The sequence below is a fragment of the Neomonachus schauinslandi genome, chromosome 12 (assembly GCF_002201575.2).
Source record: "Neomonachus schauinslandi chromosome 12, ASM220157v2, whole genome shotgun sequence".
Taxonomy (NCBI): domain Eukaryota; kingdom Metazoa; phylum Chordata; class Mammalia; order Carnivora; family Phocidae; genus Neomonachus; species Neomonachus schauinslandi.
In genome coordinates this window covers 102,438,391-102,466,118 of record NC_058414.1, presented here as the reverse complement: position 1 = coordinate 102,466,118, position 27,728 = coordinate 102,438,391, and the positions used below count along the sequence as shown (strand labels likewise).

Here is a 27,728-nt window from a genome sequence, read left to right as displayed (position 1 = left end):
AAGACTGCTTCAGCCCCAGATGAGGAGCCCTCTGCCAAGTAAAGCTGTAAGCTGGTTGGAGATTTATTTATGTTATTCAAACAAGACTTGGGTAATACACATCTAAAGGCCTAGTGGCGGGGCTCAGTCATAAAGCGTCTGCCTTCTGCTCAGGTCGTGATCCCAGGGTCCTGGGATCGAGCCTCGCATCGGCCTCCCTGCTCAGCGGGAAGCCTGCTTCTCCCTCTCCCGCTCCCCCTGCTTGTGTTCCCTCTCTCACTGTGTCTCTCCCTCTGTCAAATAAATAAATAAAATCTTTAAAAAAAAAAAAAGAATGATTGGACCACTGGGTCTTTACAGAAGGGGGTCTGAAGGAAAACACAAATGTTGTGAACTGAAAACTCTCTACAAGCACTGAGTTCACTGACTGGTAGCACATAGTGGCTCTGGCCCTCTCTCCCCTCATCAACCTTTTTATACTGCACTTCACGGGAAGCCGCCTTGGTTGCCAATAGTACCCTTCTGCTCCAAAGAAGTGAATGTCCCAGTATCTTCCTAAGGTGATGGAAAAATTCACCTTTTTTCCCTCCAAGTTTCTGGGCCTCTTTGCACGCAGTCCAAACACGAATGACCTCTGGCCACCGGCACGTGACCTCTGGAGCTGCTCCCCACGAACCTTCTTCCGAGCTCGTGCTCGCTGGCTGGCAAACCTGAGCTTACCAGGGGAGTTTGTGGCTTCAACATAACCGCACTCCACACACAAAGTTTTTCTCTCTTTTTTGTGAAATTTTTGCTATGTTCTGTGTTATTTTTACAATGGGAAAATCAATAAATGTTAACAATTAACTAACTAGCTAAAATGAGCCTGGCCCCAGGATTGAGAATTGGGGGTAAGAGGACAAACGGGTCACCATCCTAACGCCCACGGGATGTCGTGTGTTACGGGAAAGGGTCTGGAAACGAGTATTAACCACACAAGGTGGGTGCAGCAGAGCCAAGGGGAGACGGCGAGTCACCGAGGCCTTCACAGGAGAGGTGGCGTCTTTTACCTTCAAGGCTACCCTCGTTCCACCTTGACCTCATTTTCTTCCATTATTGCCTCTGTTTGAAAATGAGTCCCTGTATCAACCAAAAATTCATATTAAAAGCACTGAGTGACATTCTGGAGACAGAGAGAGAAGACAAGAACCCTCAGGCTCTCATGACGTGTTGCTCCACGGGGATGAACAGACCTGACTGGGTGCCTCTGTTTCTGCCGCCAGGCGGACCTCAGCTTGCAGGAGGAACTCCCGGGGACCGCGGGGTGCCGGCCTCCAACGCCCAGGGCTGAGCGAGGCTGGAGGGACGGAGGAGCAGCACCACTAGTCACAGGCCGTACCTGGCAGCCCCAGGCTGAGGGAAGCCATGGGAGGGCACAACTGGGCATTTTGGGTCATGCGTCTCCGGGTATTTACATTTCCTGAGGGGAGGCAGCTCCGGGGCCGGGGAGCCTAGACTCAGTCCCCAGCGATGTGTCCCTGTCCTGCTCTGCAGAGCCCAGGTTGGGCCCGTCTGGTGCAGGAAGCCTCCTCAACGAACTTCAGCCCACCTTCTCCGAATACGTGGGACACCAGATCACTCCCATGTGGCCGAGTGCACTATGTCATCTCTCTGCCCTGTAGCCATCACTTAGCACATTCCCTTGTCTTAAAAACGAGGAGGTAAGACTCGTTTCTAAAGCTGTGTAATGACTTTCTTAGACTATGTCATGGATACGTGCCCTGTCCAGACAGGAATCTTCAGGCTGTGGTGATGTTCTTCCTGTTCTTTATCTCGTGCCAGCACCGGCCCCGTCCTGGGCGAGCACAGGGCTGTGCTGTTGGGTAGACTTGTCTGAGCTCTTCCTTCCTGACCTGGTGCCGCACCGGCCCTCCCGCTGCACGTCCGCCCGGGTCTCACGCAGCCCTCCCCTCGTCCTGCAGCCAGACACCAGCACCTCACGATGGCGTTCCCACGCAGCGAGCCCACGGCAGCTCCCCATGCAGCCTTTCAGAGCAGACAGACCCAGAGCCTCTTTCGGTGATAAAACAAATCTTATTTTAGGCACCTTGGCAGCAGGTGGGGAAGAGCCGAACGTGAGGTCGGGCGGCTGTCCAGGGACCAGGTGTGGGTGCATGTGTTTGGGGGAAGGGGCGGAGGGGCTGTGGGCTCACCTGAGGCCCTGGGTGGGGCCTGGGGCCGGGCTCCCTGCCCTGGAGACTTGTCTGTGGGTGAGCGACCGTCCTGTTTGCCTGGGACACCCCCAGTGTTAGTACTGAGCATCTGAACGTCCTGGGAACCACCCCAGTCCCATAAAAACTGGGACAGCTGGTCACCCGGGTTTTAGGAGACTCCTCAGGAGTGGGGAGGGTGCAAGGGGCCTTGAGGGACCAGAAGCTGATCATAATATTTATGTCATGGATTGAAAACTCCTGGGACAGGTTGAAAATGCATATAAACCCCAAATTTCCGTCTTCTCATACAGATGCACACATCTGTACACAAGCCTTCACACAGGTTCAGGTGTAACTGTTCCAGTGACGCTGGGGAGGGTGTTTCGGGAGAGGTTTTTTTGCTCAGGTTTAGCCACACGACTGCGATGGGTCACACGACAGGGGGCTCTGCACCTGCACAGGGAGGAGGGGTGGCTGGGAGAGGCTCTAGTTACCCGATGTCACACGTCGGTTTGTGCACCTATGGACAGACTGCTCTTAAGGACAGATGTGGTGGGAACCTCTCGGGGAACAGGGTCTACCGGACCCCAGCGCTGGGCCTGGTTCAGAAGAGACCCCCCAACTCTGTGAGCCGCACCAGCCAGGGGGCCTCCCGCCGTCTGGGAGCCTGGCTCGGCTGAATGAGGACATCTTTGAGCTCAGCAGGGCGCGTGTGATGAAATATTTTAATACGCAGCCGACCTTCGGCTGTGAGCTCAGTAATTAGCACTTCTGAAGAATCAGTGCACTCCAAAATTTTAGCAAAATGAAAATGTTAATTAAGAAAGCAAAATTTCAAACTCCTTATAATATCAGGAGTCGTTCCGGCTGCACGATATGACTTGCTGTTCTGCAGACGGGACTTGGGGGAGTTTTAATGGGACCACATCAGAGGGGGTCCCCACTGCCTTCCTGGGAGCCAGCGCGCTGTGGCAGCTGCGAGGGACCAGCGTTACCACGATGCGCATTAAATCTGGAGGCTGTTGCTTCTAAAACACCCTTTTAGGGGAGCCCAGTGACCCCCCTTCAATCCTTTTTTTTTAAGATTTTATTTATTTATTCATGAGAGATAGAGAGAGAGAGAGAGAGAGAGGCAGAGGCAGAGGGAGAAGCAGGCTCCCCGCGGAGCAGGGAGCCCGATGAGGGACTCGATCCCAGGACCCTGGGATCATGACCTGAGCTGAAAGCAGACGCTTAACTGACTGAGCCACCCAGGTGTCCCGACCCCCCTTCAATCCTTAAAGACCCCTGAAAGGTAGAATGTAACTCAGGAGAAAAATAAAGAGTGGATACAACAATTCTCAAATCAAAGTATCGCAAGGAGAAAAGGATGGTGAGTAGCTGTGCTTTCACCCCCTGAACCTGTAATTAATGAGGCGCGACTCGGCTGCCACTCCAGAATCACAAATTATGATTGGAAAACCCAAGTTTGCAAAGCCTTGGAGAATGACCCTACACATTGTGGTGACTCCTGACCCCCCACACTTATCAGATGATTTCTTCCCAAACAACAGAGTTTTATGCACCCGAGGAAGGGACCTGGGAGGACGGGGTGGGTATCACATGGGGAAGGGATGCCACAGGGATCCCAAACACGGACCCCAACAGATCGCCATCATTTGATGACTGTGTACTTGATGGGATCACTGCTATGTGATTGAACTACACGTGGTTCCTCAGATTCTCCCAGTAATTATGCAAAATAGGTATCTTCATCACTCTCATTTTGTGGGTGAGGAAATTGACTCAGAAGGTTCAAGGTCAAGAAAAGCTAATAGGGTCATCTGGCTCCAAAGTCTACATTTTTTTCATCTTGTAATTTTCTCACCATTTGAGCAAAAATTTATCCCATCTTTGGCCCAAATTCAGGGCACTATTCGATTTCTCCTTCCATATCAGTGGCCAAGGAAGGGAATGAACATTTACTGCATCTAGTGAGGTTGCCCACGAGTTGTTTTCCTGACCTTACAGCACCCTTTTGAGGTCTTTCTACCCTGTTTACAAATGTGGAAACTGAGGCTCAGGGCGATCACAGGCATCATAGGACCCTGTGAGGAGCTCGGGCTGGTCACCCTGGGTTCTTTCCACCGTGGGAATGCTTCCCCAAGGCTGGCCAACCACCAAGCACCTTGACGAGTTTGGACCATTCGGGGGTATCGCTGGTGTTCTAATTTATTTTTTCCAATCAATTTCCTCTTTACGTAAACAAGTTGCAATTATAAAGGAAATTCTGTATCACTAGTGTACACAGAACACCTGTGTTCTTAGCAGTGAAGATGAGGTGAACATAAACACCAAAAAAGCCAGCATGATTGCTAATTCCATCCAGGACGACTGAAAGCCCCGGACCCGAGGCCTGCACTCTCTGTTAGGAAGGGAGATTAGCAGGAGCTAGGAGCCGTTGAAGATGGGCCCTCATCTGGAGGGCAGAGCTTGAGGAGAACTGAACACAGAAGGCTCTCCTTACTAGCTACCTCCACCTTCCTTAATGCGCTCAGTAGCCCCGAAAACCACGTCGCAGACCGTCCGCCGAACACGCGTTGCCTTGAGCTGCCACCGAAGGGGTTCTGCCAGGGTAGCGTGGAGAGACACGGTCTCAGGAAAGTGTCAGGCTCGCACCAACCTCCTCCAAGACACTTGTCACGCGGGACCCTAAGAAAGCCAGCATTTTTTTTCTTTTTTTTTTTTTTTAAGATTTTATTTATTTGAGAGAGCAAGAGAGTGAGAGAGCACAAACAGGGAAGAGAGGGAGAAGCAGACTCCCCACCTGCTGAGCAGGGAGCCCGATGCGGGGCTCCATCCCAGGACCCTGGGATCATGACCTGAGCCGAAGGCAGATGCTTAACCGACTGAGCCACCCAGGTGCCCTGAAAGCCATCATTTCTGCCTCACATTTATTACATTTTGAAACAAAGACCTGAAAAATGCTGGGTTTTCGTGGCCTTGCTAATCCATTCAGTGTCAACAACGCAGGATGGTGGAGCCACTGGAAACACTTCTGGGGGCAGGCGGGCCCCAGGCAGTGGGCTGTTGGGCAGACAGAAGGTGCTCAAATCCTGCTGGAAGAGTCTGGCTCATGACCATCACCAGGAGGAGGGAAGAGATCAGAGCTAATGAAACCAGGGGTTTTCCATCCTGGACTCTTCCGATTTTTGTGCATGAGATTAAAATGAGCATGCAGTCAGCCGTAAGGGGGGGCAACGTGCACAGGACTTTCTGTAGGGTGTGCGTGGAGGGTGGCGGTGCGGGGGTTGGTCCTGCTCCCGTCCACCCGTGGTGGGGGAGGGCCGCGGTGGGGAGGACCAGGCCCAGCTGGTAGGGCCGCTTCCCCACTTCCCACAGGCTGAGATGGCTCCACATGGGCACCCGGAGCTCGAGATGGTGTCCTGAGGTCACTGTGGTGCCGCGGACATGGTTCATGTAACCTTCAGGTTATAACGAAAACAGTCACCATGAGTCCACAGGAGGAGTGTGACGTCTACAAGCTGAGTCCTGGACGAACCCCCCGGGGCAGAAGCGACTTTTCCAGAACGCTTCTTAGTGTTCACTGTGCTTCTATTTATGGACTTGTCATCTGTAATGATAATTAGCTCTTCCTAATGGAAGGCTAACGTTTGTTAAAAGGAAGCTCGACAAATCTCACGGAGGGTTCCTTCTCGGAAGAAGGAAGAAAACTCTAGATGGCTGTTTCTCCAGCTGAGTGGCAATAAGCAAGGAGTCTGAGGACATATGCTCTTTTAAAGGACTTTTAAGTTTCATGTGTTCATTTTGATGCAAATCTTCATTAATATGAAATGTTCTAGACCACCTGGATGTCTGTCTAATAAGTAAGTCCTGTCATCAAATTTAGTCCCTGGGTTTAGGTTCACGAGCACATTGCTGCCAAGCGGTACCACTTCGATTGTTGTGGGCCAGTGAGGAAAGAATACAAGTGAATTTGATAATGTAAATAAATAAGACATTCCTGCCAAGGAACATGACAACAGTATCAGGCTGCATTGTTCCAAAGATGGTTTCTCAGTAGGTCAAATAAAGAAAAATCATGGGAAATTGAGTCATAAGATAGCAACACAGGCATGAAAAATAAAAGGCCTTTCTTGGGAAGAGTTCATGCTATAGCCCAGTTTCAACCGCCACACACACCAGCCCCAAAAACCAACGTTATTGCATGTGGTTGGTTGGTTGTGTAGGTTTGTTGGTGTTCATGATAAATTATATTTGGCCTTTAAGTTATAGACGTTCATACCTAGTTTTGTGTTTGCCCTTAGGTAAGTACCACTTTAATCAAGTAATATAAGTTAAATTCAACAATGTGATTTATCATATTAGTAGATCAATTTTATTCATGAACACAGGTGAAAAAATCCTAAAAAACACTAGTTTTAAAAGTGCAGCAAAATATATATAGAGAGAGAGACAAGAAAATACATCATCACCGGTTGAACTAATCCTGGTAACCTAAGGCTGGTTTCCTACTGATCAGTACAATATTCCCATTGACAGACTAAAGGACAAAACCACATGATCATCTCCATCGAAGCAGAAAACACACTGAGTTCAAAATCCTTTCCAGTCAAGAAAAACAGAACACAAACTGCAAGAACAAGAGCAAACACAAAACAAAGAAGCAAACAAAACCTCAGAGCAGTCCAGAAATAGAAGTGACCTTACTTAAGCCGACTGAGCGTGTCCACCAAATAGCCTGCAGCCACTTCACACTAAACAGGGAATCTCGAAAGTGTTTTGTGTATGAATAGACACAAGATGCGGATTGGGTCCTCATGATTACCTCCTATCCCACTGAGCACTGGCTATCCCAGAGAGCACAGGACGTACGACGGAAAACGGGAGCCCAAGACGGGACGAAAGAGGAACATTGGAATCGGTGGTCATTTGGAGGGGATATGACTGTCTAAATCCATAATCCAAAAGAAACCATAGATAAATTATTGGAATTAAAGGAGTTTAGCAAAGCTGTTGGATACAAAAATCAATATAAAAAGCAAATATAAATTAGAAAATTTACATCTGAAAAAACAAAACATAAAACAGTTCCAAAAATATCCAATACCTAGGAATACATTTAAGCGAGACATCTGGAAACAATTTATGGAGAAAATTATAAAATTTTAGTGAGAGACATTTTTTTGAAAAAGTAAAAAAATTGGCTACCATACCATGTTTGGAAAATTCAGTAGCTGGAGTTTATAAATTCTCCCTCAGTATAAACTTAATGTAATTCCAACTAATCTTCCAAAAGTGTTTTTTTTTTTAAGATTTCTTTATTTTTATTTTGAGAGAGAGCGTGTGCTCAAGCAGAGGAGGGCCAGAGGGAGAGGGAGAGAGAGAATCTCAAGCAGACTCCCTGCTGAGCACAGAGCCCGATGCGGGGATCAATCTCAAGACCCTGAGATCATGACCTGAGCTGAAATCAAGAGTCGGATGCTCCACCGTCGGAGCCACCCAGGTGCCCCTCTCCAAAAGCGTTTTTAAAAGAACTGAATTATTATTTTAAATTCTGTGTGTGTGGGTTGTGCACATGTACGCACACACACCCTTGCACACAAAGTGCCAAAGATAGCCAAGACATTTCCCGAGAACGTGGTCGGGGGATTGGCCGCACCAGTGCCATGTAGTATAGTAGACATATGGAGACGTATTGTGTGACAGACTCAACGTGGTACCTGTCGTGAAGCTGTCATAACGGGGAGGCTGGGCTTCAGCCCCACTGATAGGTGTGAGTCCCGCTGGAGCACACAGATGGCCTGAGAGCAAACCCACACGTACACAAAAAGTTCATGAATGGCAGAGGCATCCTGAAAGATCAGTAAGGAAGGGAAGATTTTTTTCAATAAGTGGTTCTGGGACAGTTGGTTCTTCCTTTGGAAAAATAATTGTGTTTCCTAACGTATCCCAAAATCAGTTTCAAGTGGATTAAAGATGTAATTGTGAAGATGAAATTATAAAAATGTTAGAAGATAAGGTAGGAGAATATCTTTGTGTCTTCAAGGTGGGAAAGAACTTCTTTAAAAAGACATAAGAAATGCAAGCCATAAATGAATGAATTTGCTTTCACTGAAATTGCCATCTTTTCCTGCCATAGCATGTCAAAGCGAGGGCGAAAGACAAGTTATAAAATGAGGGGAAATACTGGCAATGGTAAAATAGACAAATAATTAGAATTCAAAATATATAAAGAAATTGTACACATCGATAAGAAAGGGACAAACAACCGCAAAGAAAAACAGGTGAAAGACACAGACAGGCGTCTCACCGAAGAGGTAACATGAGTGGTAAACATACTTATGAAAGACATTAACCTCGTTAGGAATCAAACATGTGCAGGTAAAAGCCCACAGAAACTTGGCAAATGCACACAGAAGGCACAGAAATTCACACAACCACACTGCCAATAAATTTAAAAGCCAACTAGAAATAAGCTGCACATCCACAGGCAGGAGACTGGATAAGGACGTTGGAATATACTTGTACAATGAGAGAGACTCAGTTAGAGCCCATGTATCAATATCTACACCTAACGCAAACAATGTTGGGCGCAAAACTCAAGCAACAGGAGGATAAACAACATATGGCAACAGTTACATGGAGTTACAACGTAAGTGATATGCTATTTAGAGATTCACAAATAAAGCAGCAGGGAAGCATAGGAAAATTCAGTCCTGGTTCATCTGGTGGGGGAGGGGGACACAAAGGGGGGCCCCAGCGCCATGCAGCCCCGCTCACGTGCCATGCGTCATGTTGAGTGGAAGGTATGAGTGTTCATTTTACTCTTCTTTGTACTTCGTGTGTGTGTGTGTTTAAAGGTTTTATTTTTTATTTTTTTTATTTTTGAAGATTTATTTATTTATTTGAGAGAGCGAGAATGAGAGAGAGAGAGTACATGAGAGGGGGTAGGGTCAGAGGGAGAAGCAGACTCCCCGCTGAGCAGGGAGCCCGATGCGGGACTCGATCCCGGGACTCCAGGATCATGATGACCTGAGCCGAAGGCAGTCGCTCAACCAACTGAGCCACCCAGGCGTCCCTAAAGGTTTTATTTGACAGAGAGAGAGCACAGAGCACAAGCAGGGGTGGTGGAAGAGGCAGAGGGAGAAGCAGGCTCTCCGCTGAGCATGGAGCCCAATGCGGGGCTTGATCCCAGGACCCTGGGATCATGACCTGAGCCGAAGGCGGACTGAGCCACCCAGGTGCCCCTGTACTTCATGTGTATTCTCAATAAAGTATTTCATTAACCTATAAAAATGCATCTGAAGCAAAAATGTACATGGACAAAGCTAAAATCAAATGTCGTCACTCCCTGGGGAAGGGGACACACCCAGTTTCCTTTGTGGTCCCCTTCTAAAAGAGCTCCATGCACCACTCCAATGTGAGTTACGTCCTACTGGACTAAGGATCTGCTCTCTCACGGGAGGAATATTTCATTCCAGTTGGGGTTTGGTGTCTGCTCTGGGGTTCTGACAGCTCATTTATGGAGACTGCAGAGATTTCGGATGGAAATATCACAGGTGGGTCAATTTTTCATTTCTTTTCAGAATGCTCGTAGGGACAAAGATAAGGGCGTTAGATTAATTACACCAGAGACTGTGTCAGGAGACCGTCAGTTTCTAGATATTGCAAAAAATGTTCTTCTGGGTGCCTGGAATACGAATCTCATCATTCACAGTAATAATAACACTTTGTATTTGCAGGGCACTTAAAAGATTTGCAAGGATTTTTCATAGACATGAACTCCTCTGGTCTTGAGAGAAGTCATTCTGGCTTTTCAGCTGAGAACACCGAGCCCAGACAGTTCAGCACAAAACAGAGCAGGGGCACCAAGACTCGGGTTTCAGTTCTGATAACCTATGGTGACCCATGATCTTGGGCACAAAATAATGCACATTTTCTGAACTTCTATTTTCTCACTGCTGAATGGAGATACGGTGAACGAAAAAGGCCATATATGCAAAACGTCTCGCCTGGCGACTGGCACGTTGGAAGCCCTAAGGAAAGGGTTGCTGTATCCTTCGGTCCTACCTCCCAACTGATGCTGCCCTGCGGGGACAACCTGCCCTCTGAAGCCCAGTGTGTCTGTTCCTTCTGGCTGTCGTTTCAGTATACTTTATTGCTTATAGGTTTGATTGGAGAACATCACACAAAAAATGGTTAATGTGTAAAACATCTATATCCGTGTGGGCAATGACTCCTCACCCACAGTTAGAAGGAAAAGAAAACAAACCAGTTTTGAGATGTCTTGATGTTAACTTTGCACTGAGGGGCCAGGAGCAAACTGCAAGGCAGTTAGCGACCTCCTGGAAGTAAATGCTATCAGTCTGATGGGGTCCAGCTGCCTTTTCAAAGGGACAGTGTCACTGGAAATGTTCTAATGGCTGGCAATTCCCATGTAACACACTCCTTTGTTACAGGCCTGGTGGTTAAAAACATAACCCCAATAACCTCACCGATTCTTGGTTTTGTCATGAAGTTGGAATGTGGCCGTGAGGCTTCACAGTTTATGTAAGAGTCCACCCAGTCCCTTCCTGCCTGCATCTGAGCCCCTGGTGCTCACATCTGGCTGCACATGACAAGCACCTGGGAGCTTTCACACAGCCTGATGCGCGAGCCCCACCTGGGTCTCTACACACCAGAACCTCTGGGAGTGGAGCCCACATTGGTCCTCAGAGAGTTAGTGCAGTGGAGCGGAGAAGGGTTCGTCTTAACCACCACCAACACTGTAACCCTTTCGTTTCACTAAATGTCTATCAGGCTGCTGAACCTCTGGCCAGTACAATTTCAGAGTTATTGGAAGAAAGTTTTACAGAATGCCACTTCATTGGGAAACCACAATTAGGCTGGTGCACGTCTTTTTGACACAGGCGGAGAAAGGCCGCCCCAGCTGTTCGACAGGCTGGCTCTGTTCTGACACTGATTTCCAGCCCAGATCCGATTCAACAGGGATACAGGGATGACCGGCGCTGCATAGGACCTAATGAGATGAGCTACAGCGAGGCTCCAGTATGCGTCCTCAGTCTGGAATAGATAGTTCACTTCTCCATGGACTCCTTAATTTATTCTTTTATTAATCTGTACTTTTTGGGAGGAAGATTTTGGAGTCAGCTAATCTTATAAAGCAGAGCAGAAAATTTAAAAGACAGAATTAACTTAAGTGACCATGAACCTTGTTCTGGGGTGATTAGATTTACAGGAAATAGCAAGTAGTGACTTGAAGGACATTTCAGCCATCCAAATTCCATTAAATATCCACACTTCTCAGTTAATTTTTAAAATATATGAGCTCGTAGGGCTACGGAGAAAATAAGCTTAATTACATAAATACATGTATACGCAACTGTAATTTCTTTGAAAATCTGGAAGTTTACTGGAATTTGGCTGAGCCTGAGCTTGAAGGTGATGTCACGGGTAATTACGGTGGCCGAAAAGGTCCAGAGTGAAGGGAGGTATGCCACAGATTACGGCCCAAGATGGCAGGTCAGCTGACTTCTACCAGAGGGTGAAAGCAGACAAAATATGATGAATGAGACTGGGGTTTATGTTTCTGCTGGGAAAGGTAATTGACTTGCTCCTTGGTCAATAATATGCCTGAATTGAGTTCCTCATTCAGCCTCTGACGAATTACTCAGTGCTTACCATTAGTCAAGCCTGTATACTAGGGACGAGGAGGAGGTTCTGAAGGAGCCTGTAGCCTGCTGGGGAAGAAAACAAGGCAACAGGACGTAACTGCATGGGGGGGTGGGGGGGATACTGGATAACAGTGAGGACGGCGCGGGTAGGAGATGAAGCAGACGGGTCTCTAGCCCAGTCTTGGCTGCAGGGGGAGGACGTGGGAAAACACAGGAGTGAGCTGTGGTCTAAAAGGCAATGTGGCTTTAGCCAGGCAAGGCAGGCTGGCTGAGCACTGGATTAGGAGCGTGCTCCGGCTGACAGGACAGCAGGTCAGGTTCCAGGAACTGGATGTAGTTCTCTGCGGCCGTTCTCGGCCTGCGGACATGGGGGCCGGTGGGGGTGACAGCAGGGAGCACGCCCAGGAAGGGCTCAGGGGTTTGGGCTGTCTCTCTAAAGGCCACGCAACAGTGGAAAGGTTTTGCACGGGAAAGCTGACATGGCCACTCAGGTGCAGAATGGAGAACATTCTGAAACAGGAGTGGATTCGGGGAGGGAGACAGGCAGGCAGAGCTGTTACAGGAACCCAGGTGTGAGGTGACGGTGGGAGTGGAGAGGCAAGGATGGCTTTCAGCCGCGACCGCAGAACTCACAGGACTGTTGCTGGGTCAAGACAGGGAAGGGGAAGGCGGGGCAGTCTCGGATTTGGGCAACAGAAAAGACGGGGGTGCCTCTGGCTCTGTAGTGGTGATGTCACGGGATGCACGGAAGGTCTGGCAGAATGTCGGCGAGGCCAGCTGGCAGAGCGCAGAGCGGGGCGGGACGCACCGCAGGTCTGGCGCACGAGGGAGCAGACCCAGGCGGGCCCTGCCCTGCAGCGCGAAGCCTCAGCAGCAAGGTCGTGTGCAAGTGCTGACCTGGGCCTGGCTCAGCCCCCTGCACAATCTCCACTCATTAAATCAGGCCCCACTGAGGAAATGAAAACAGAATTTCACTGCTAATGGCCATCGAAGCCGGCGTAGTAAAAACTAAAACCCTTCAGATAAATGATTAGGTTTCCAAACTGAAGAACAAACAGAAAAATCAATCTGCTAATTTGCTAGGTGTTCTTTATGAGTGGAAATAGCTGAACTAGCTAGGTTTTAGCCTTGCTGTATATAAAAATAAAAACAGTCCAAAATACATAAAACGGGATCTGGTTGGGGGGGGGAGGGGCAAAAGGAGAGAGAGAATCTTAAGCAGGCTCCACGCCCAGCATGGAGCCTGATGTGGGGCTCGATCTCACCACCCTGAGATCATGACCTGAGCTGAAATCAAGAGTCAGATGCTTAACTGACTGAGCCACCAGGGTGCCTGGGATCTGTTGTTTTTGTTTTGTTTTTAACTAACTGACTCATTGATTATCTATGCTCCCTTGTAGTATTGTTCTTTTTAGAATGCAATTTAAAATTACACTGAAATTATAGGGTTTTTTTTTTTTAAGGCAAATTTAAAGTCGAACTATCATGAGTAGACCCGTGCTCCCCAGGAGTCAGACAGGTAACATAAAACCTCACGGGCTATGAACACAACTAGGTAAGAATGGAAAGATCCGTGTCAGGAAAGGTTCCTTAAACAAATGAAGTATTACAACTTTCCAGTATTTGTAATTGATTTGTAATAATCAATAAAGGCTAACAAAATGCTCTAAAGAAGGAGTCCCCTGAAGTCTGTTTTGAAGAGAAGGCAGAAGGAATCATTTGCAAGTAATTGACTTAGATGTTGCTAAAATCTCACCAAAGCTCTTGGAAGCACCTTGTTTCAAGTGAGCTAAACATTGCCTGGGCTGGGCCTGAAGTATCTGGTGTTGTTTCCCAGTCCAGACACGATCACTGGAGGGTGAGTGGGGAATGCATGTCAGTAAGTCTGACACTTCCCTCTGATGTCAAACAGGAAGAAATTACCTTAGGTGTCTGGTGGGGTAAGCACAGAGGTGGTTTTAGCTTCTGAAATTCCTGTGGGAAGCCAAGGGTTCCAACTCTTTGGTCAGAAAGTTCAGTTCAGCCTGTTCTTGACAAGTGTTAATAGTGAAGACTCACATCTTTGTTTTGAGATTATCCATAGCAAAACAAACAGTTTAAGGGGAAAAAAAAAGTCTGACTAAAAAATCCCAAAGTCCTTCCTTAGTGTTGCTCATAATCTATTGAGCTGATTAAACATCAAATTGTTAAATATTAAAAGTTTTAGGTTATGACACCAGCTTTTTCCAATTTCCATGAATTTGGGATCTTACGCCCGTAAACCTGACATTTAATTTTACTTTCCCTTCTGGATAGCATTCATTTAACAAGTATTTGTTGAAAACCTATACTCTGCCAGATACAGAGCAATGGGCTGTGGGCGATCAAAACATTGGGGAGGGTATGTGCTATGGTGAGCGCTGTGAATTGCGCAAGACTGTTGAATCACAGACCTGTACCTCTGAAACAAATAACACGTTATATGTTAAAAAAAAAAAAGAAGAAGAAGAAGAAGATAGCAGGAGGGGAAGAATGAAGGGGGTGGGAATCGGAGGGGGAGACGAACCATGAGAGACGATGGACTCTGACAAACTGAGGGTTCTAGAGGGGAGGGGGTGGGGGAGTGGGTTAGCCTGGTGATGGGTATTAAAGAGGGCACGTTCCGCATGGAGCACTGGGTGTTATGCACAATGAATCATGGAACACTACATCGAAAACTAATGATGTAATGTATGGTGATTAACAATAAAAAAAAAAGAATAAAAAAATGCAATGAAAACATCCTTTGTCCTTGAGCAGCTTACATTTGATCTGGGAGATAGTTCTTCAAAACCAAAATAGTCGAATAAGAAAACAAAGAGGCCCATGTTGATCTGCTAGGATCTGTGGCAGAGACGAAGTTATAGCAGTTTAGAGGAAGAAGAAGTCATGGTTATTCTATGAAGACAAGGATGTGGAACCATTCCTTTGACATTTTCCGCTTGTGATACATCTTAGGAATCATGATAAAGAGGTGTTCCCTCCACTCAAATGGGAGCAGTCCGAAAGATGGTCTAAAAAGGCCATTACGGGCTCGAAGAACACTTAGCAGCATAAATGGTTCAGAGCACCTCTTAGGCTACTGGAAAAATCCCCAAATGGCCAGAAGCCGCTCTCCATGTAATGGGGCATGTCTGCCTGGGGCTGCAGATAGAACTGTGGCCTCCCGCCCCGCCCCGGTGTCCCCGTCATGGCTCAAAAAAGGTTATTTTAATTTGTAACTGCCTGGTTACATGATCTAAGGAAGCTTTCGGTAAATGCACTCTTTCTTCATGTAGCGTTCTCGTCCTACTTTTAGATTCTCTTTGGTAGATTATCCTGAAATTCTCTGACCTCATATTCCCACGGTTGATGTGGGCACCCTTCTAAGTTAGATCCTTCATAAGAATAATACGCCGCTTCCAGCACAATTACATTAGGGAAGCTCTGACAAGGAAGGAAACATAGTTTGTGCTCCAGACCAACATGCACGACGAGGCCAGGCCTGGTTTTCAGCCCTAAATCCACCCTTTTCTTAACTGCCTTGGCTTATAAGTGAGTTCTGGAAAATACTGTCTTAAAGGTTTGCTGCAGAGCCAGGAGAAAGGACACATTTGCATAATGCTTTGAAACCAATGGAATTACAGGCACTGTCGTCCCCGAGGACTGGCTTATTCATGACTGTATCCCCCAAAACGTGCTGCGCTCCACCCTACACAAGGCTGGTGCACGCGCCGACCGAGTGGATTCCTAGAGCTCAGATTTGACAATGAATTTTCTTTTTTTTCCCCCATTTTTAATGAATATATATAAGGTCGTTGTATCCAGGAAACTTAGAGAAGTGGGTAACACGTGCATAGTTTGGCAAGGCCAAAATAATTATCTTTCCCCATATGCAAAACACACACCAAACACCTTATTTTTAGTCCTAATACTAATTAATAGACGATATATTTCCCAGGGTCACATACAGTCTACCTACCATTTTTTAATGACAGTTCATCTTCTGTCAATGGCCATGCTTTGGCAAATCACTCTCTTATAAACACTTAGGATAGTTACAGCCTTTAAAAATTATTATTTATAGAAAACATTGTTATGAATGTGTTGTGTATACCATTTTTGGCTTGTCTTTTTTATTTTTTTTCAAAAGATTTTATTTATTTATTTGACAGAGAGACAGAGAGACAGCACAAGTAGGCAGAGTGGCCGGCAGAGGGAGAGGGAGAAGCAGGTTCTCGATGAGCAGGGAGCCCGATGCGGGGCTTGATCCCAGGACCCTGGGATCACAACCTGAGCAGAAGGCAGACGCTTAACCGACTGAGCCACCCAGGCGCCCCTTGGCTTCTCTTGAGATGGGACTCCTGTGCTAACCTGTGGGCATGTCTTTGTGACTCTTACTACATAATTCTGTATTGTTTTAAGAATGAATTTTCTCTTACACCCCCCTCGCCCCGTATTCACACAGCAGGACAAAAATTTTTTTAAAACTCCACAGGTTGTTATTTACATTGTTTCCCTCACTTCCTCTAGAATCCCACAGTTATGAGTTGCTTATGTGTTTGGAAATGCCCGTGTCCTCAGAGAGTCTGTTGGTGGAAGGAAAAAGTCCCAACTGCCGCCTCCTAATTCCCCTCGTTCTTCAACTGTCTGTCAGGCAGCTCTGCTATGTTGCCCCATCCACTCAGGCTAAGTGACAAAAACTCAGCATATTTACTTGAGTGCACATTAAGTGGCTGAGTCCCACAGGGACATGAGGAGATAACATATGGTGTTAAACTTGAAGGGTACCCTCGGTGAGCTAGTAAATCACTCACTAAACTGCTCCATCCATTATTTGAGGATACATAAGGCAATTTCCATCCTGGTGATATTAATTTCTTGGCTACTGTCATGGACTTCAGTGCCCATGATGAATGTTTTTACAATGAATACCAAATTAACCCAAACTGATTAGAGGCTTTTATAAGTTATTAATGGGATGTCACTTCAGTCTGGTCCTCCCCATGTCTATGACATTTCATTAAATAATTTTCTCTTGCTGGAAAGATCAATCTTTCTCCCCTTGTTGGAGTTGTCAACGTCAATAAAACGTTGCTTGCCCCCTAAGTGACCTAGAACCGGGTGAGCAATAATGCCCTTGGGAAGGCAGCTCATCAGATTCTGCTCAGGTGCCTGGTGGCTGCCTGATAAGGTGGGAGAACCCCTGTCCAGCTCGAGGTCCCAGGATGGGCCAGCTGGTGCACAGAGGGGCTGGGACAGGGAAGCAAGAGGACCGCAGGCTCTCCCCCAGCATCACTGAGAAATAATTGGCACATAACACTGTGTAAGTTTAAGGTGATTTGATACTCTCTTGAAATATTACCCCCTCCCTCCTGTCACATAATTATCATTTTGTAAGTCAGAAAGAGAAAGACAAATTCTGTATGATCTCACTTCCTGTGGAATGGCCTTTTCTAAGGAAACAGACAGATGCAGACCCGCTAGGAGCTACAGGCTTAGAGGAACAGGGATGGATGGTAGGTTTTCTGAACAGCATCCTAGGAGCTGGAGAACAGACGAAGAAGAGACTGAGTCCTCCGGACGCCCAACCCTCATGGGCTGCATCTCCCTGCTTTACCACGAGTAGCCTAACTCACTGTCGGACACACACCAAACATCCATTGGATGAAATCCTTATTTTTTTCTCACTCTCTACATTTTGGTTAAGCCAAGTAATAATTCTAGTAGCAACAACACAGCCATCGTTTACTGAGTGTTTTCTTCATCCTAGTTTCTACACCATGTACTTTAAATAAATTAACTTCATCCATACAGTGACCCCTAGAGGATACACATGATTATCCCCATTTTACAGACGAGGAAACGAAGGCTTGGAGAGATTAAGTGTGTTAAGACCACACCTTTGGTAAGTGCCAGAACCAAGATCTGAATGTGACCCTTCTGACGCTAAAGCTTTTGTTTTTAATGGCCCTTAAAAAATAGAACAAACTAAATAAACTTTCCTTTCCTTCTAAGGCTCCAGATCAGGACCTTCAGATTCTGAGATGGAACAGGCAGTTGAAATGCTACAGTGGGGTTTTCAGATAAGGGCTCGTGGGTTCAAAGCTGGGTTGTTCCTGGGCTCCTGCTGTCTCACTCCCAGCATGGCTGCACCTGCCCATCCCTGGGGGCAGGTCGGGGCTGCGGGGTGAGTGCCCTCCACTCATCCCTTCTGCACTTTGCTATCCCCCCCGAGAGCAGGCTGCCAGTGTTTCTGCTGATGCCCACTCCTGAGAGGTGCCCGAAGCAAATCCTCATGCCTATTACCTTTCTGCTCTTTATTCCATTTAACAGAACATTTTGGTGTTTCAAAAACAATCTCTTCATCTGGTATCTTATGTTGAATTACTGACACTTTGGTAGCATGAATTTTTACAATGCTAATGGGCTCTCTTTGAAGATTCTTTATCTTGGGCGCCTGGGTGGCTCAGTCAGTTAAGCGTCTGTCTTTGGCTTGGGTCATGATCCTGGGGTCCTGGGATTGAGTCCCACATTGGGCTCCCTACCCGGTGGGGAGTCTGCTTCTCCCTCTGGCCCTCCCCCCTCTCATGCTCTCTTTCTCTTCATTCTCTCTTTCTCAAATAAATAAATAAAAATCTTAAAAAAAAAAGCTGTCTCGGGATTGGGTCCTGTGTCGTCAGGGAGCCTGCTTCTCCCTCTGCCTCTGCCCCTCCCCCCTGCTCATGATCTCTCTCTCTCTCAAATAAATAAATAAATAAATAAATAAATTCTTTTTCTTTACAGCAGAAACCTGAATGCTATGAAGTGACCCAATGTGAGCATGAAAACCTTCAGCTCGAATTCTTCTGGATCCTGCACTGACTCCTAGAGGAATAACTCATTTGCTAGGAGTCACAAGCTAGTGCACTGGGGAAGTGAGATCCTCAGGTTCTTTCGCTGTCGATATGTTAGAAAGAACCTTCAGTAAAATGGTGCTAAGTAGGCAGAACACAACACTGAGGCCCAAGCACTCACGAGGAGTTGATTTTTAGAGCTTGGTGTCCTTAGAACAGACTCAGTCGTTTGAGAACCACAGCTGTGACATGGCAGACCGGAGATCGAGTGCCCAACCACGCAGTAGAGGATGGCGCAGGGCTCCTTAAAGGTGCCCAGGGCAGGTAGCTCAGAGAACATGGGTCTGAGTGCAGGAGGGCTGCTGGGACTGTGGGGGGAAAGCCCGATGGCGGGTGGGGCTGGAGAGCATCCACATGAAAACGGGGACCCTGTTAGTCCCCTCAAGGAGGCCTTGGCTGAGACTTTTGCAACAGCTCAGATGGGAAGGACATCAAGTGAGAGGGGAATGAGTGAGGAGGGGATGAAGTCTCCTTGGGCCTTGCCGTAGGGGGCATCACTGCCTCCAGACTGGAGGGCCCACTAGTCTTGGCTGAAACAAGCCCAGCACCCACACAGGGCAGTGACCCATCTCCTGCAGCCCTACTGTGGGCAGGACCCGGAGCGTGCGCAGAGGGGACAGAGACCCAGTGGGGAGGGCGGGGTGGGAGGAAGCAGTTGTAGGTGCTGACAGCTAGTAAACATGGGGACGGACAGCTTGTCCCCCAGGTGGAAAGAACCACGTCTTTCTTCTGCATCTCCAGGATCTAGTGGTGGGTCTAGAGCACGGGAAGGGTTTGGCAGGCAATTACTGAAACAGTAAACAAATGAGTGAATAATGACTATAGAAATTGTGCATACACAAAGGACTGGCCTTTCAGGTCCTTCGCAGGTAGCTGGCTGACTGGCCACAGCAACCGTTGGTCACATCTGTCACCCCAAGAACGCCTGGGGCCAGGCGAATGTTCGAGGGTCCAGGCTGCCCAGCCCTGAGACCTCATCAGGAGAGCTGCTATCTGAACCACTTATGAAGAAGCCACTTAAGTGAATTCCTCGACTCTCCTTGGTAAGTTATTCTGTTCATGACTCTCCCTGGAGAAGTATCCAAGGGTCTAACAAGCCATGTAAGCAAGGCAATTTTTCATACCGTGCAGCTGAAATCTCCCCATTTGGGTAAACATAGTCAATTTTATTCTCTTGTCTCCAGGGAGACACAGAGCAGTCTCTCACGGTCATCCACACCACCGCCTTGGGTGCCCCAGAGACCGTGAGAAAGTCAGCTTCCTCTCCTGCACAGGAGAGCAGAACCTGTGAGCATTCCTCGGTTTTCTTCGGCTGGATTGTCATCCCCACCCTGCCCCTGTGCATCAAGGACGGCTCCAGTCCCCGTTCTGGCAGGGTCCCCAGCCGACGATGCTACCTGCTCTTCATTTGTCACATGCTGAAGCCATCCCTACCCTGAAGAACTCCCAGTAGGCTTATTAAATATCCCTTTCAAAGCTGTTCATTTATCACCATTGTGGTAGCAGGCCAGCCAAAGAGAAACCCATTTTCCCCGTTTCCGATCATCTGAGTACGCAGGCAAAGATGCCTGCCTCGAATCCTTCATGTCGGCTAATGCCGTGCAGTCATATTTGCAGAAGTCTCCAGAGGAGAACGGTGTCAGGCCACGGTGCTGCTAAGCTCCCTCGGCTTGCACGCTAGTGTGCTGAGACACGCTGCGCCGGCCTGACCTCCGGGGTGCGCCAGAGATGCACAGGAGGCCCCCGCTGCCCTCAGCGTCCGTGGTTATTAGATGTCCTTGCAGGGATGATGTATAAGACAAGGAAGGGTATCTCCAGACAGACAACTCAATCGTATTCGAGGTTAGCAGGGATAAGACTTCCCATAAATAGACAAACACTCGTGGGGCGGGGCTTCACGGAAGATCCAAAAAGGAAACTCAGAGGTGCTCTCAATGCAGGCAGAGATTCCTCTGCAGAGGACAGATGAAGAGAGACACCGTCTGGGGAAAAATTTTGAAATCACTTGTGTTTTCAATGCAAATGGCCACGGACACTGACAACATAAAGATGGGCGGGGGAATCGAGGGGAAGACACCTCCTCAACACTTTACATATGTTTTCTCATTTAATCCCGTTTAATCTAGCCAAATCCGTTTTTCCTGTTTTCAGATCAAATTCTGGAAGCAACACGGTTATCTGTCATGAAAAACTGAGCTCACAGACCAACGCCATCCCAGACACAATTCTGGCAGAATGGAGGCCTCCCCACGTCCGCCTTCTCCTTTCCTCTAACAAGGGGCCAGCCAGGCGGGATTTATTACCTATGATGTCATCGAAGGTCCAACAAAAGTCACCCTAAAAGCCAACAGCCAGTAATTGGAGGCCATGGGGAGGCACGGGGGAAAATGCCGTCAGCCCACTCCTGGTGCTGGGTGCTGCCTCCCTGGGGCTGATGGGGTCCCTGAGCCAAGGGTGTTGCTGAAACCCCTCCCCTCTAGGAGGGGATGATGCTCGGAAAGCTCGCTGGTGAACTTGAACTGTAGCTGTGCTCTCCATACCCAAAGGAGGATTACTCATTTCAGTCTGACTCATTATAATTAGAGTAGATTTCCTTTGGGGAGCAATATTTACTTTTTAAAATAAAATGGCAATGAGGGATTTGTTAGTGTTTGCAAGGCCTGCTCACGGGTTGCAGATTTCCTTTGCCGAGGGAGTGAGCATCCGGAGTAGCTGTCACCAGGGTGCTAGTCCTGGGCTCAGGCTTTCCTCAGGGGAGGACAGCCGAGAGCGCACACGAGCCCCTGAACCACGGGTCAGCAACCACTGCCTTCGGGCCAAAATGCCTGTTTTCCCGAAGTTTTATCAGAACGAAACAATGTCCATCTCTTTCTATATTGCCTACAAATGCTTTCTCTCTACAATAGCAAAGTGGAGTAGTTGAGACCAAGATCCTATGGGCTTGCAAAGCCTCAAACATCTGCTACGGGCCCCAGAACAGGGCCAGATTCCAAGAGTGAGAAGTGTGCTGAGCCCTGCTCCGGTGGGTGGGACGCTCTCGAGGCTACGTAGCCTCCTGTACTCAGTGCAAGAACTGTATCATAAAAACTCCAAGGTTCAAAAAAGCTTCAGAGCTCAAAACTTCCACGAGCCCATTAGTCCTTTTGGTACTACGGCCAAATATCAGCAATTACTACTTCACTGAACACTCATCTCCTTGGAGCAGAAAGGAAGTCGAACTTCCCTCCCCGGAAGTAATATCCTGAACACCTACACAGGTCCTGGCTACTTGCCTCCACACACTTGCTTTGTGTTTAGGTGACTGAGGATCACAAGAACGTATTAAGTGATTAATCAATCTGTTCGTGCATTCATTTTTGACCTCAACAAATATTTACTGAGCGCCAGGTGTTGTGCTAGGCACCCAGCATACGAGATGACAGTGCTGGATGCCCAGATGAAGGTGGCCGAACGGGGGTCAGACGCATCGGTGGCAGCAAGACATCGTCGTGAACGGAAGCTCGCGTGGGGACGTAGGAGGCTGGAGGTGGAGCCCAGCGGTGCGGGGAGGGGTCAGGGAAGCTTTCTCAGAGAAGTTGATGCGTATTTAGCTTTGCTGCCAGTTCCTCTTTAAGAGGTTAAGTGTGAGGACTCTGTAATCACTCAGGCCCACCCTCGCCCCTAGAAAGCATGACCTGAGTATAAAGTCAATTGTCCCAGAGGCAGCAGTGGCTCCTGGTGGGGAACGGGCTGGCCTAGCAAGTAAGGGGTCTGGAGAGGGAGCAGTGTGGAGCCCCGTCTGCCTCCAAATTCCGGATGTAATTCTAACGTCATGCATGCACACACACACACGCTTCCTCCTTTAGTAAACTGTGGGTTAGGTTTTCTGCAAACTGCAGGATCGGGTTGAACGGCCTCTGTTCCAGGGTCTGGCCTCTCCTGCGTGCCGAGGGTGAGGCAGGGGTCCATAAGCTTTGTGATAATCACTGGGTGACAAGGAGAGAGGCGGCAGGTCTGCGGAAAGAGGCGTTGGCTGGCGTGTGAGTCACGATGTCCTTTTCCTGATGTCTGTGAGGAGGCTGCCCAGCCCGAGCTCTTCTGCGAGTCGGGGGTGAGGTCGGTGGGCGAGGCTGTGGGCAGCAGGCCGCCCAAAGATCATGGAGAACAGGGAGAGACTCTATGGAGGCGACAGGTCACTTGTACGGAAGGACGGGATGGATAGGGGTATGATCTGCTTCCCAGAAACACCTTCAGTCAGGATTTCAGAGGGATTTAAAGTCGGCTGTTGGAGACTCGGTCTTGAACACTGGGCTCCCTCCTGGGAGCTGCAGGTCCTCGTTGTGGGAGGGTTAGCGCCTATGAGGAAAGGCGAGCCTCGTCTCCTTGCACTGACTGGTGGGTCGGTGTCCCCCTGCCATGGCCTCTGGCCTCCCCTCACTTGCTGACCCCCATTGGCTAGACGTGCTTTCCGGATCCTGATGACTGTGTGCCTGGCGCCGGGTCCCCGTGGTAATAGCCAGGACAGCGCTGTGGCCCACATCCTCCTGTTTCTTTCTTTCTTTTTTTTTTTTTAAAGATTTTATTTATTTATTTGAGAGAGAGAGAATAAGAGACAGAGAGCATGAGAGGGAAGAGGGTCAGAGGGAGAAGCAGACCCCCTGCTGAGCAGGGAGCCTGATGTGGGACTCGATCCCGGGACTCCAGGATCATGACCTGAGCCGAAGGCAGTCGCTTAACCAACTGAGCCACCCAGGCGCCCCATCCTCCTGTTTCTTTAAACCATTTCAAGGCAATGGAACCAACATGCAACCAAGGGAATATAATCGCACCACTGGGAAAAATGAGACTATTTCAATTCCTAAGACAGAAGACAGACTGTCCAATATTATCTCACCCCAAGCTTTTGAAAATAATCATTTTCTGTGTTATTTTAGGAAAAGTTTTTGAAATGCAGCTTTACGTAATCAGCAGGATTTACGAAATGCAGCTTTACGTAATCAGCAAGACGCAGGAGGACATGGTGAGCTGGACCCGGGCCATGTCACCTGACCTCATACTGCAGGGGCTTCCTGCAGGGGGCAATGCAACCTCGGGGAAGAAGATTTGGGTAATGCTGGAGCCGGAACACATCTGAGAGATCATCTTACCCCGCTTTCACTCAACATGGGGCGGGCTGACTGCAGCCTGACAGCTGAGGGTTCCGATAACACGCAGGACTAGAACCCTCGCCTCCTAACTGCTGTTGGCTCAGAGCCCTTCGCGCTGGACCGGCCTGGCCATTCAGTTTCTGGAAACATGTCGGTCTGCCAACCCGAGTGGGAGTCCATGTAGGTGTCCGATGTGGAGCCGTGAGGCTGCCCTGGCTGTATGCTGACCTCACACGCAGGGAGCCCGGCCCACAAAGGCCAGCAAATCCACCTCTCACAAAACCCTCGGAAGAACAGGGCCAGATTCCAAAAGCAAAGCAAAAGAAACTTTCAATGACTACACGATTCTGCTAATTCCTACTGACGGTCCTTTTGACAAGGCTTATCCCCTTGACCTCACAGTAAGCCTGTGATCTACACACAGCTACAGTTGGGGATATCAGGGTATTGGATCTGGGAAGCACAGTACAGTCTGTTCCAATGTCAAGATAATTCTCTAACAAAAAAGAAATGGCCATTTTACACATGCAAATATTCTGGTGTCCTTTTCCAAAATGTATCTCACACAAACCCAGACATCGAGTGTCGTGAGACAGATTCAGCCTCTAATGTGTCAACTTCATCAAATTCAAACCTGGTCACTGAGCTTGATTGGCTTACCAGCTGCTGGCCTTTAGGACCCCAGCCTGCGTACTGAAGTTTTGCATTGCTCACTTCCGGTGGGTCCAGACTTTGAGGATCCCTGAAAGAAAATAAGTAAATAGATAAACAAATAATCAATCAATCAATCAATCAACATGGTGGGAAACAAGAATGCTGTATGTTTATCCTCCAGCTCTAACTTTTTCCCTTCTTCCGTTGTATGACTTTCAAGAGCTCCTGTTATTAAAGAATGTCTCAGCCTCTGTTAGATTTCTTCAGATGTACATAATTTACATGAAGCTGAACCAGTCCCATCACTGCTTAACCCAAATAGTAAATACTTATCAAGAGACAACATGCAGAGAGGTCTGTAGATCAATTATTAAAATATCCACACCCGTCAACATTAAAAATGGAAATGCATGGCTACGCAGTAACAAGTCCCCATGATTTCTGTTTCCATCTTGGGCTTTCCTGGTGGATCACTTTTTTTCTAAGCATAATGCCAAGTCATTCTGACCTTCCCAAACCAGCAGCCTGAGGACAAATTCCACACTTTGGTTTGTGTTGGGAAGGAGGGAAGGAGGAGGGAGGGAGGGGAAGATTGAGAGAAAGATTTTTTTTCCTTTCAAACATCACTTAGATTTTTCATTCTTAATTTATTGATATGCAAAATACTATGCTAACAAAATCCTACTTATATACTTAAATAAACGTCATAATGAAAGAATGAAAAAACCTAACACTTTTATAAGTATAAAATATTTCAGTGTATTTTGTAGCTAACACTGTTTTCTACAGCATGTGGAAAAGATTCATTTTCGTATTTCTTTCAGACGACGTATTACCTGTGTTCTGCTGGACAGGCAGACTCTGTCAGGTGCATACCCTATCACTTGGCTCTGATATGCAGAAGACATACCTACGAATGCACTCATTCATCTACTGAGAGGCTGTGGCTGAATGGTCTTTGGAAAAGGAAGATGCTGAATTTTAGGAGTTGCTTCAACAAAAGAGGCGAGGCAAGAAGGAAGGGAGGTAAAGTGTAGGTACTGATTCTGGGCTTGAATCAGCAGAAAATTCTAAAGCAGTTGCTTACTAATACTACCAGAACAAAACAGAATACACTTAGGCATAAAAAGTGTTGGGGAAGGCGAGATAGTCTGCGATACCCCAGAGTAGTTTTACATGGGGTCCCTGGGTGTAAAGAGATCAGGGAAGCCTGAAGATGGGGTGATTAGGTGTTAAGTAAGGGATGGCAATGATAATAGGATTCAGCTGGGAAGGTTGATGACCGGGCAGTTAGAAGAGTAAGGGAGGGGTCTTAACATTCCCGGTTTTGAATGAATTTTAACAAACCCTACCATTTGTATGTTTTTAATGTTTCAAAGGATTTTCATAACATGGGCCATTTCCTCTTTAACTGTGGGTAGGGAAAGGCTTTCTAAGGACTCAAAATCCAGAAGTGATTAAAGAGTGACACATTTGACTACGTAAAAATTTTTAAACTTTTTGCATAACAAACACATCACAAACAAAAGACAACTGACAAGCTGGGAGAAAATATTTGTAACATACACCATGGAAAAATAGCTAATATCCATAATATATAAAAAATACCCTAAAATATTGAGGTTACAAAAAACCGAAAAAAAAATTAGAAACATGAGAAAAAGACACGAACAGACAATTCACAAAAAAGATATAAAAGATCCTCAGATGTATTAAAAAGGACCAAACAATGCAAAATTATAGAAATCGAAACTGAAACTACATTGAGTTATCATTTTTCCCCTATGAAATTGCTCCCCTCCCCAAAAGAAAGAAAAGTATAGCGCACTGTATTGGTGAGGCTGTGAGGAAAAAGCCATCCTCATATTTTGCTGGTGGGCGTGAAAACTAGTGCAAACCTTTCAGAGGGAAACTTGGTCATACCTAATAAAATACACACTTAACTCTTGAACTAGAACACTTCTGGGAAGATATACCTCCCACAATACAAAAATACATAGGCAGAAGGTTACATTCATTGCAGCTTTGTAATGACAAAACACTGGAAACAATATGTGTTTGAGGAAACCATGGTACATCCATACAAATGGAATATGGTACAGATGTCAGAAAGAATGAAGACCTCCATAGACTGATATGGGGTGCTTTTCATGATGGAGTATGGAAAACTCAACAGACCATCTAAAGTATGTGACCCATCATATAAGGGATAAAAGAAAATATACATGTATCCTCATTTGTGAAAAAAAGAAATACAAGAAACATAAACCAGAAACCAGAGGTTAGTTATGTGTAGGAGGTGGGTGGGAAGAAGCAGGGATTGGTCATGAGGAGGCTGGATAAGAAAGGAGAAGCACTTCTCTGGGTAAATTTATTGGTATAATGCCCAGTCTTAGACCACAGTAGGGTTTCACATACTTTTTGCATACTCTACAAATAAAACTAAGAATTAAAAACAATCAGGATGTAGGGGAACCCAAAAAGGAAGAGCAACACCACAACAGAGCAAAACCCTATTGGAAATGAAGCACAAAACTACACAGAAGGGGTGGGGAAGGAAAGAACCAACATAAACAACTTTGGTTAACAGTATCGTGACTGGATACCATAAAGTCAAAAAGATCAGAGGACAATGGGTTAGTAATTCTGAAACGACTTTATGTGTGTGCTAGAATTAAACTATTCTGCAAATATATAAATATAGTGGAGATAAAGAGAGCCAGTTTTCTTACTGCTGGAAAAACAAATTAGAAGGAAAAGGGGAAGGCTAAAATGAACTGTGTGAAGTTGGCCTGGAATCAGAGGTATCAGTACAAACTCATGATTTCGAATATATACACACATACATCCAAAATGTAGATATATGTGTATCCAGGTGTTGGTGTGCATACATAGATGTTCTTGCTCTATTCACAGAGAGGCCTAGAATCAATGACCCCCAGTAACAATGAGCACACCCACTGCCCATATCTTGGTGTCTCTGACCATCATCCAAGGAAAGTAAATAGGGCTCCTAGGGGATGTAATCGTATCTGGACTGGAACAGAGAAAATACAGGATGAGTCTGGAACATCTTATGGGTCCAGAAAGTGAGGAAATACTCAAAAAGGACAGAAGCTGGCTCAAAGAATGCAGAAGCCAACCTGAAGGAGTTTCTCATGGCCAAAGTTAGATAAATCTGAGCAACAAAATAATCAATAAGAGTAT

The 27,728-nt window shown here is 47.0% G+C and overlaps 1 protein-coding gene across 1 annotated transcript in view; it reads right to left on the bottom strand.

The window, feature by feature from the left end:
• DPP6 (dipeptidyl peptidase like 6) overlaps positions 1-27,728 on the bottom strand; it is a 694,644-nt gene that overhangs the window by 140,990 nt on the left and 525,926 nt on the right. The window contains exon 7 of the mRNA XM_021692851.2: positions 24,528-24,609. Within this exon, the coding sequence (XP_021548526.1) occupies positions 24,528-24,609 (82 nt within the window). The remainder of the gene's footprint in view (positions 1-24,527; positions 24,610-27,728) is intronic.